Source organism: Peromyscus californicus, unplaced genomic scaffold (assembly GCF_007827085.1).
Source record: "Peromyscus californicus insignis strain IS unplaced genomic scaffold, ASM782708v3 Scaffold_4__1_contigs__length_199733344, whole genome shotgun sequence".
NCBI classification, from domain to species: Eukaryota; Metazoa; Chordata; class Mammalia; order Rodentia; family Cricetidae; genus Peromyscus; species Peromyscus californicus.
Genome location: NW_026294562.1, coordinates 165,911,969 through 165,922,338, shown reverse-complemented (window position 1 = coordinate 165,922,338; position 10,370 = coordinate 165,911,969). Strand labels below are relative to the sequence as shown.

At 53.9% G+C, this 10,370-nt stretch overlaps 1 protein-coding gene across 1 annotated transcript; it reads right to left on the bottom strand.

Annotated features, from left to right (window-relative positions):
• Window positions 1-890: 890 nt before the first annotated feature.
• Window positions 891-10,013, bottom strand: Kptn (kaptin, actin binding protein). Its single transcript, XM_052712646.1, has 12 exons — window positions 9,713-10,013; window positions 9,134-9,216; window positions 8,933-9,017; window positions 8,804-8,858; window positions 6,580-6,655; window positions 6,407-6,480; window positions 5,733-5,842; window positions 5,581-5,658; window positions 4,809-4,884; window positions 3,624-3,759; window positions 3,367-3,537; window positions 891-1,298 (listed from the first exon to the last, which is right to left on the bottom strand). The coding sequence occupies exons 1-12, from the start codon at window positions 9,987-9,989 to the stop codon at window positions 1,173-1,175; spliced, it is 1,347 nt and encodes a 448-aa protein (XP_052568606.1). The 5' UTR covers window positions 9,990-10,013; the 3' UTR covers window positions 891-1,172.
• Window positions 10,014-10,370: the final 357 nt, after the last annotated feature.

Sequence of the window (10,370 nt, the reverse complement as noted above, 5' to 3'; positions counted from 1 at the left end):
GTGACCGGTACCTACCCTACCCCACAAACACAAGTGCCTCCAGGGAAGCAGGTGTCCCACTCAAGCCCCACCCCCAGCCTGGATTTGCTCTGAAACTCACCAACCCCACTGATTCCAATTCTATTCCTGGTCTGGGGTTGGGAAGGCAACACTTCCTGTCAGCTACCTTCCTCTGGGCCTTGGGTTGGAGACTCTGCTGGAACCATGGGGTGGTGACTGTCCTTGTCTTGCCCCTCCTGGGCTGTTTAGCTGTGCTGTACCCAGTACCCACTTCAGCATGGTGTTTCTTGGAGTCTGCTTTGGTCTATCTTTGACACCTCTTACCAGAATCTATGCTCGATGATATTCTGCTTGGGGCTAGCCTTGGTTCTTGTCCAGTCTAATCACTTTTCTGTGGAGACTTCCTCCCAATTGGACCATTAACATGATCAGGACAACCTCTGGGCCGAGGGAGTCTGCAGAGCCCTTACTGCTTAACCGGAGATGCTAAACAGCAACCCAAATCCCCAAAGATCCCCTCAGTCTCCATGGGTCTCCCTCCTGGTCAGAGTCCCCATTTCCCCGTCACTGCTGATGCTGCATCTGTGGTTCCCTATTCATCCTCGGTGGAGACAATGAACCCAGAAGCCTCTGTCTGGCTCCGGGTGGCCTCAGTGGCATTTGTCTGACACTGTACTTCCTGAGTTTCCGTTCACCAGTGCAGAGAAAGGCCCCAGAGCTCTCACAAATGCAAACCGACCGAGACCCCGCCCCCTCATCGTGACTTCCTCTTTCTTCTGGGTCTACTCCTGGACTCTCGCTGTGGAGTTCCCTCTTCAGTTCTTCGGGAGTGAATTCAGGAGAACTTGGCATACAGTAGTGCTCAATAGATGCTTGCCAGGCAAAGGAAATGAAGACAGCTAGGACAGCTTTGTCGCTCTGCATGTATAAATAGTCTTGAGGGGACCAACACCTGATGGGACTGCAGGGGCTTGCTGAGAACATCCCTCTTCAAATGGCTCAGGGAGGGGTGATCAGCTAGGGTTACACAGCACACCAGGGTGGGTCAGGGACTCCCAGCATCCCCCTCTGGGGAGTCTGAGGGGAGCACTCCTTTTCTGAGATGCTTCCCCCACATCAACAACAGACATGAAATGCCCAGGCCGGAGAAGCGGGGGTGGGGGGTGGGGCGCTCAGGAGGCTGGGGGTTCCTCAGGCCTGGGACCCACTCTGTCCCCAAGGCCCTGCTGATGTTTCCTCTGCTCCACTTGACGACGAAGCCTGGTCAAGACCAGCTCAGAGGCCTGGTTCAGGCTGTGCTGTGGGGACAGAAAAGGAGGGTTAAGTGGGGACAGTAGAGGGGCACACATTAGACCACACTGGGAGGCCAGGGGCTCAGCCACAGCAGGAGGGCAGAGAGCAGACCACGGGGTGTAGGGTGAGAACGGGTCTCCCAGGTAGAAGTGGAGGCCAGACTCGGGGGGAGGGGCTTGGGTCAGTTTGCTGTGGGAGAGGCAAAGCTGAGACCTAAGTGGAAAGAACTGAGAGTGGGAATCAGGAGAAGCGCTTGGCAGGGTGTGAGCGTCGCCAAAGCAGAAGGACTGTGAATTCTGGGACAGCCTTGGCTACGCAGTATGACTCAATCTCCCAGACCCACAAGCCGGGAGGACACAGTGGGTTTGATACCAAGTACCAGACACATAAACAAATAAGTGGAGAGAGAGAGAGGGAAGGAATACAAAAGTAATCAGCGGGAGCAGCAGACAGGGCAAAATGACAAATGACATTAAGGGATATCTGAGGTTCAACTATTTAGAGAAAAGCTGAGGTTAGACCACAGTGGAAAGGACAAAGGTGAGATCCACAGAGCAAGGACCACATAGAAATGGGAAGCAGAAGTTGAGGTTAGACCTCAGAGAAGCTCCCCTGGCGTTTGTGAGCTGCCAGCCTAGCTCAAGGTCCAGTAAGAGACTCCACCTCAAGAGAGTAAGACAGAGGAGAGCAGGACCCCTGAAATCTCCCCTGGACTTCACATGCACACACACACACACACACACACACACACACACACACACACACACACACACCCTCTGAAATCCTCCATGGCCTTCACATGCACACACACACACACACACACACACACACACACACACACACACACACCCCTGAAATCCTCCCTGGCCTTCACACATACACACACACACACACACACACTCAGGCACTCAAGAGTGATGGAGAAGTCAGAAACTGACCAGTGAGCTGGGGACTAGACTACATTACCAAGGGAAGAGGGGGAAAAGCAGGCTGTGGTGGGGAAGGGTAGGCTGTATCCAAACAGAGACACCTGGTAAACTGAAGGAGATCAAGACCAGCCCAATGACGGGCAGATCGGAGGCTAGCCCTTGGGAATGACTGACCAACAGGATTTGGAAGAAACGCCAGGGGACTACGGGCCTCAGGTGAGAGTAAAGAATACAGCACGTAGCATAGCCAGACGGCACGGCCTGTAGTCCCAACTACAGAGACTGAGGCAGGAGGATTGCAAACTTAAGGTCTTCTGGGCTAGAGTGAAAGCCTGTCTCAAAAAAACAAGAGCTGGGGGTTAGCTCAACAAGAATATCTGCTGAGAATCTCCCAGTGAGGGGCTGGGGGTGTGGTTCAGTGGTAGAGCCCCTGCCTAGACTCCCCCAGTGAGGGGCTGGGGTGTGGCTCAGTGGTAGAGCCCCTGCCTAGAATCCCCCAGTGAGGGGCTGGGGTGTGGCTCAGTGGTAGAGCCCCTGCCTAGAATCCCCCAGTGAGGGGCTGGGGGTGTGGCTGAGTGGTAGAGCCCCTGCCTAGAATCCCCCAGTGAGGGGCTGGGGGTGTGGTTCAGAGGTAGAGGCCCTGCCTAGAATCCCCCAGTGAGGGGCTGGGGTGTGGCTCAGTGGTAGAGCCCCTGCCTAGAATCCCCCAGTGAGGGGCTGAGGGTGTGGCTCAGTGGTAGAGGCCCTGCCTAGAATCCCCCAGTGAGGGGCTGAGGGTGTGGCTCAGTGGTAGAGCCTCTGCCTAGAATCCCCCAGTGAGGGGCTGGGGTGTGGCTCAGTGGTAGAGCCTCTGCCTAGAATCCCCCAGTGAGGGTCTGGGGTGTGTCTCAGTGGTAGAGCCCCTGCCTAGAATCCCCCATTGAGGGGCTGGGGTGTGGCTCAGTGGTAGAGCCCCTGCCTAGAATCCCCCAGTGAGGGGCTGGGGTGTGGCTCAGTGGTAGAGCCCCTGCCTAGAATCCCCCAGTGAGGGGCTGGGGTGTGGCTCAGTGGTAGAGCCCCTGCCTAGAATCCCCCAGTGAGAGGCTGGGGGTGTGGCTCAGTGGTAGAGCTTTTCTCCTACAAATAAACAAGTAAAGGCTGGTACCTGGAGGATGTGCACCCCTTTCAGAGACACCACAGCCAGTTCTCGCAGCCCATCCCCAGTCAGGTCCACATGGGCCATGGCCAGCACGGGGCTGGCGAAGGTCCTACGCCACAGCAGGCGGAAGCCTCTGCTGGCCTCAGGCAGCCCGTGGTACTTATAGCAGAGCAGCTCCTGTGGGCAGAGGTGTCAAGGTCACGCAGGCTGAGGATGGTCACTGCAGGAACACAGATGAGTGACAGGCTCATCTCAAGACCCACCTGTCCATAGGTGGCCACCAGGACTTCTGGCTGTCCATCTAGGTCCACATCAGTGACCAGGCCACAGAGGACGCTGTCAAACTGGTCACTGCTGGGCAGGAGAAGTTGGTCCTCCAGCCCCCGCTTCAGAAGGTCCCTGCACATGGGGGTGAGCGAAGGTCAGATGGCAGGGCCCTGTTGCCCTTGGTTCCAGACTGTAGGTGATACCCGACTGGCTTCCCCTGAGGTCCAGACCCACTTCCCTGGGGCTGTGCACCTTAGTTTCAATGTGTATAACTTTGAAGTCCCCACACAGGGCCAACCTGTGACTCCAGGGGATGGCCTCCCGTCCGTCCTGCAGACCCCAGTCCTGGATGCCCACTGTGCTCCAAGGTGCACACCCCCACGGTGGCTCTTGGAGACACAGGTGCCCTGGTCCCTCACTAAAGCACTCGGGGCCTTACGGGGCAGGGAGAACTCTGCACTTGCTTCGACATTTTCACCCCCAACCCAGAGTGTGCCAGAACTGGATGGAACTGGCTCACAGGAGCTGACATGGGAGGTGTGTGCACATGTATATGCTCATACTTGAGGGAGGGGGAAGGTGGAGTGGGAGAGGTGGGGGTGGGCGGGCTGGGGATGGAGTTTAGCTGGTAAACCCATGAATGAAGCCCTGGGTTTAATCCAGCACCACATAAACTGGGTGTGGTGGTACACGCCTGTAATCCCAGTACTCAGGTGGCAGAGGCAGGAGGATTGAGAATTCAAAGTCATCCTTAGCTACGTAGTTGGAGGGCAGCCTTGACTTCGTGAGATACTGTCTCACCCCCACCCTCAACACACCAGAGCTGACTGTCTTATTTTAGCATTACAATTTCACAATTTGGAGGGGGGGAGCTTAAAACTCCAAGATGGTGGAAATATTGACACCACAGAAATTGCCAAGCACTGCATGTCTAGGCCTTCCCAACTGAGTGTCTGCTGGCACCCCTGGTCCACCCATGCCAGGGGTATTGCTATCTTTAAGGGTGGGAGGACATAGCCACCCTTAACAAACTCTCTACAAGATCCAGATGTGAGCACTCCCACCTCCGCCCTGATCACAGCACCTCTCCTGACCTGACACACCCCAAAGGGTTGACCGTGTAAGACCACACCACATAGGCACGAGGCTGAGCTGCGCCCAGAAGCTCCAGGGGTCCTCACCAGTACACCACAGCAGACTCCAGCATGCTGGCGACAAGCAGACTGTATCCTTCCTGCTGTGGGCTGTCCGCGGGTGCTAGGGAGGAGGTAAGAGTTGGAGGGCCTGTGGGGACAGGCTCTTCCTCATCCCCTTCCCTCCTGCAGTGAGGAATGAAGGCTAGACCTCGGGACAAAGACCCAAGATTGTGCCTCACAGGGAGGGTTAGAGGCTGGACTATGAAATGCCTGTGGCCAGACATTAGACAGGTGTTAGATGAATATTTTAAAAAAGAAAAAAAAAAAGTCTGAAGTTAGAACACAACGGGAGAGACAAAGGTTAGATCGGAGTTGGAGTCTAAGGTTAGACCACAGTGTGAGGATGGGGGGAGGGAGGAGCCCCTGTTTAGAAGGCAAAGGGCAGGCCAAGGTGAATGTCAGTAAAGAACAGACCAGGGTCAAGGAACAGGAAGAAACTAGCACCTGGGAATGGGGTGGGACCATGGCTGACAGAAGAGCTGTCAGTCCAAAGGGAGCGAGAAGGCTGGGGTCAGGGGAGTCAGTGTAAGACGATATGAGGAATGAAGGTTAGACCACAACGTAGAGAAAAAGTCCAAGGCTAGACCACAGTGGGGAGAATGAGGCCGGATGCTCAAAGAAATGATCGGAGTCCAATCTGTGGCACAGCTTACGGGCTGGAGGGGTTGCCAGGAGGCGCATGAGGATTCTTAGGGTGGGGGAAGCTGTGCCTGCAGAGTCCACTCTCCAGACTCCAAGCCTGGAGCAAAGAGCTCACCATCGGGGCTTGACAGGCTGAACACGATCACTCGGGAGATGGGCCCATCCTGCAGGACTGTCCACGTCTGCAAGATCTCTGTGTGGAGAGCAGGGGACTCAGGGACCTGTCCCCAACCCTGGGCTTGTCCCCGCCCCAGGCCTGACCCTTACCTCGATTCTTCTGGTCTACGTGAGCCACACGCACATAACCACTCTGGCAGCCTAGAGCTGAGAGGCGCCGGGATGAACCAGGCAGGTTGTGGACATCAAGCCAGAGGACACTGGTGGAAGGAAGGAAGACGGATGGGTGGACAGACAGCAGATAGCCCAGAGCCCCAGCCCCATTTCCGCTTCCCAGGAGCACCTAGCCCCATCCTGAAGCATCAGGACTCTGCAGCCTGATTCTCTAGGGGGCCAGTCCCTACCACACATGCTCACTGAGCCGCATTCTGCTTGCTCTGGGGACACCCACCCATGAGTAATTTTCTTGAGATCCTGTTGCAACCCAAGAACATGCTACCTAGTTGCTTTTTTTTTTAAGACAGGATCTCAGGATGAATTTGAACTCCTGACCCTCCTGTCTCTAGCGCCTGAGTGCTGGGGTTACAGGTGTGCGCTATCCTGCCTGGATTTTGTGGTGGTCTGGATTATGGAACCTAGAGCTTCGAGCATGCTAGACAAGCGTTCTACTAACTGAGCAACACCCCAACATGCTTCCTGCTTTCTCTAACATCGCCCCTACTATGTATTGTACTAGAGGGCAGCCCGCTCCATCCGGCTTCTCTGCAGTCAGGGCCCTGGTCCCTTCTTTGGGTGCATGGTGGGTGGGTGGGGTCCCCTCCTACCTACTGGTCAGGTTCGTGAGCTCTGGGAAGAGGTTTTCCACGGGCTGCTCCTCAAACTGATGTAGTTCCTCGTCCTGGGGGAACGAGACCCACCCCAGTCAAGAGCCTCCTACACACAGGCCATCACTGCAGTGGGGGTCCCAGCCAGACTCTGCCCAGCCTGCCCATCTCACCTCCTTGTAGAGATGAATGGCTGGATCATTCCCACTCAGGAGAAAGACAGTCTCCAGCTGGTCCCCAACCTGGACTCTGAAAGCAGAGAAATTTAGAATGTGCTAGGACTTGAGTGGGGTCGACTTCTTCCAGGGATTGAGAAATGCCGCTGTCAATTTATTTTGAGATAGGGTTTCATGTACCCCAGGCTGGTGTTGAACTCACTACTAGATAGCCACAGCTGCCCTTGAACTCCTGATCCTCCTACCTGTACCTCCCACACCCAGCCTGAAATGTGTGTTTGTAAAACAAAACAAAAACAAAAAACTTTGCCAGCCAGAACCCTAACTTGCAGAGACCCAGATGTCCGTTGCATGGCTTGGTGCTCTGCAGACTTCTGTACACCAACCCTTGCGCTCCACAACTTCAGAACCTCAGAGCAGCCAAGGGCAGGTACTGGGAGGCCTGTACTGACAGCCCCCAGTGGCTAGAATCTTCACTCTAGGAATAAGGAAGCGTCCTCTAGAATGAGCCTGGAAAACTTCACAGCAAGGGCTGATGAGATGGCTCAGAGGGTAAAGGCAATTCAGGATGACTGGGATTCGATCCCCAGGACCACAAGAGGAAGGTGAGCCCCAACTCCCAAGGGTTGCCCTCTGACCTCCGCCCACGTGCCGTGGGACCCTCTTGCACACAATTAAGTATAAAATAATCTCTCTCAGGGCTCCGGGGGCAGAGGCAGGTGGGCCTCTGTGAGTTCAAGCCATCCTGGTCTACAGAGGGAGTTCTAAGACAGCCGGGGCTACACAGACTGTCAAAACGAAATGAAACAAAACACTCAGCAAGCAAGTAGCAAAGGGAATCACAGGACTGGAACCTCTTCCCTGTGGGATCCCAGGATTCTGAAGCCCTATTTCTTGTCTCCTTTGGTAGACCAGAACTCTCAGAAATCTCCACCCTGATTATCTCAAATCACGCAAATCCCGACATCTGGAATCTTCTAGATTCCAAATCTGGCAGGGTTGTGCTTGCCTGTAATCCCAGCACTGGGAAGGCTAAGGTGGGGGAATTTCAAGTTCAAGGCTGTCCTGGGCCACACGGTGAGGTTTTGCACATAGTAAGGTATGCACACACTTGCATGTGCACCAGTACATACTTGCATAGGCACATGCATGCACCCCCCTCCCCAAGCTTCATTTTTATAACTCTTACCTGCTAGACCAGAGAGGTTGGCCACTAGGAACCTATAGACCAAATCCAACTCACTAAGTGCTTTTTGTAAATAAAGTTTTATTGGCACAACCCTAGCCAGTCATCCACAGTGTCAACTGCTGTTTGCTTGCTCCAGTGGCAGAACAGCGTAGTGGTGATACTAATTGAATGACCCTCAAAACTTAGCATTTACTAACTTAACTGGGTCTTGACAGAAAAAAAAAATGCTAAAAAAAAAAAAAATGTTGCCAATCCCTGTTATCAGTGGATTTCTGAATTCCTGGAGTAGAACCCACATGCTTTGGGGTTGTAGAACCTAAAGATTTTAGATGCTTTGTATTGTACCTCCTTACAAGCCCTTCTATAGACTCTCTCTCCGGAGATGTAAAGTCTTTTTTTTTTTTTTTTTTTTTTTTTGAGACAGGGTCTACATAACTCAGGCTAGCTTTAAATTCATTATGCAGCCAAAGATGACCTTGAACAAAATCCTGATCCTCCTGCCCCACCTCCTGAATGCTAGAATTAGAAGCATGTACCACTGCAACTGTTTATATGGTGCTGGGGATGGAAGCCAGAGCTTCCTGTGTGCTATGCAATAAGTGCTCTACTGCCTGAACTGTATCCCCAGCCCTCAACTGCATCTTTTAAATCTGGTGACCTCAGGGCTTATGACTGTAAAGAAAGACCCCAGGTCTGGGAAGTAGAGATCTAGAACTTCTAGAGTTGAGTTCAAGGTGCTCAATTAACTCTCTGGAATGATCTACCTGAGAGGTGACAATGTGGTGGCCCCCTAGTCTTGGCTGCATTCACTCTGAAAAGCACCCTCAGAACCAGATTAGTGATGGCAGGTGTGTGGGTTCCAGTCTGCTACCCTCCCGTGAAACCCCACTTCCCAATTATACTTCCCATCACTTCTTGGGCTCCTAACAACACCTGTTTCCAACCCTTAGTCTATTGAAGGCTTTCTGTTTTCCAGAGAAGGCAAAAGCCTCAGAGGAAGGTGGGAAAGCATGGGTGCCCGTGGTCACTTACTCTGCATGGTACAACTGGAAAGGTGTGAACTGGAGTTCCAAATTCAGGCAGCTCTCTGCAGAAAGACATAAGCTGAGCTCAGCAGCACCGGCCAGCCCAGTCCACCCTCTCCCCCCAGGCTCCACTCACCTGCAATCGAATCCAGGTTGTACTCTGAGCCAGGCTCATAGTCACAGTAAATGTTAAGAAAAGGACTGCCCTTGTCTCCTGAGTCCTGGGGGGTGGAAACTGCCCTCAGGGAAGGTAGAGGAGGTGAGAGGCATTTGGAGTAGATTCAGGGCACTTGGAATAGAGTTGGTGGGTATGGACAGGTGGAGGGTGCTATGGTACCTTTATGAATGTGATGCCCACAACCAGGCCCCGCTTTGGGGGTGACTTGTTGAAGGTGTCGATGGAGACGATCTCAGCATCCACTATGAGTAGAGTTCAAAGTTCACCACCCATCAGGCAGGTCTCCACCCCTGAATCACACTGACTTCCTACCACTGTAGTTTTAAAACCCTTGGGTCTACGGGAGTCCTAACCACCATTACCACGACCTCTGACCACCAAGTACCAGGCTTTTAACCTCTATGTTTGCAGAATCCTGGACCCTAACTACTTTCAGGCTCTGACGACTCCTGGATCGGACCCTAATGATGATTACTAGGGTATTTTTGTTCGTGTGTTTGTTTTGTCTCAAGACAGGATTTCTCTGTGTAGCCCTGGCTATCCTGGAACTAGCGCTCTAGACCAGGCTGGCCTTGAACTCAAGAGATCCGCCTGCCTCAGCCTCCCGATTGCTGGAATTAAAGACGTACTCCACCACCGCCGGGCTCTTGATTACCAGTTTTAACCCTAACCTCGCATCACAGTGACCACCTCAGTCTTAGACTCCAGTCCCGCCCCCGACACCACAGCGCCACGCACCGGGGATGTAGTTGAATTGCAGCTCTTTGGCCACAGGCCGGATTTTCTGTCGGAGGTCTTGGTAGCGGAAGCCGAGCACCTTGCCTTTAAGAGTGGCGGCTAGCAACTCCCCTCGCCCGTCGGCTCCTCCTGCCAGTCCGTACACATTGCTCTGCGACGAGAACCGTGTGAAGCTGTCCTCACGGAGTGGACAGGGTCCCGCCGCCACGGCCGCCTCCCCCATCCCGGCCCTCGGCGGCCACTCCCAGCTGGTCTGCTGCTCCACAACCTGGAACATCCACTCACGCACACTGATGACGTCAGGAAGCTGCCGCCGTTGCCCTCTACCAAGATGGCGTCCGGCTTCCTTCCTGGGCGGCCCAGATATTGTTACCTTTCTGGGTCTCTGTTCTTTCCCATTTCAGAGCTAAGGAAAGGGTCTTCCAGGACTTGGCATGGGAGATGGCCACAGCTCCTGGCCTTTTTGTAAGCGGTGTGGAAAGTACAGTAAGAATCACCATGATCATCACCAGGGGTGATGGTGTAGCCTGTGATTCCAGCACTTGTTAAGTGGAGGCGGGTGGATCAGGAGTTCAAGGCCATCCTCTGCTACATAGTTTGAGGCCCGCTTTGAGTAATAGGTAGTTTCCAGGCCAGCCTGTCTACATGAGACACCCCC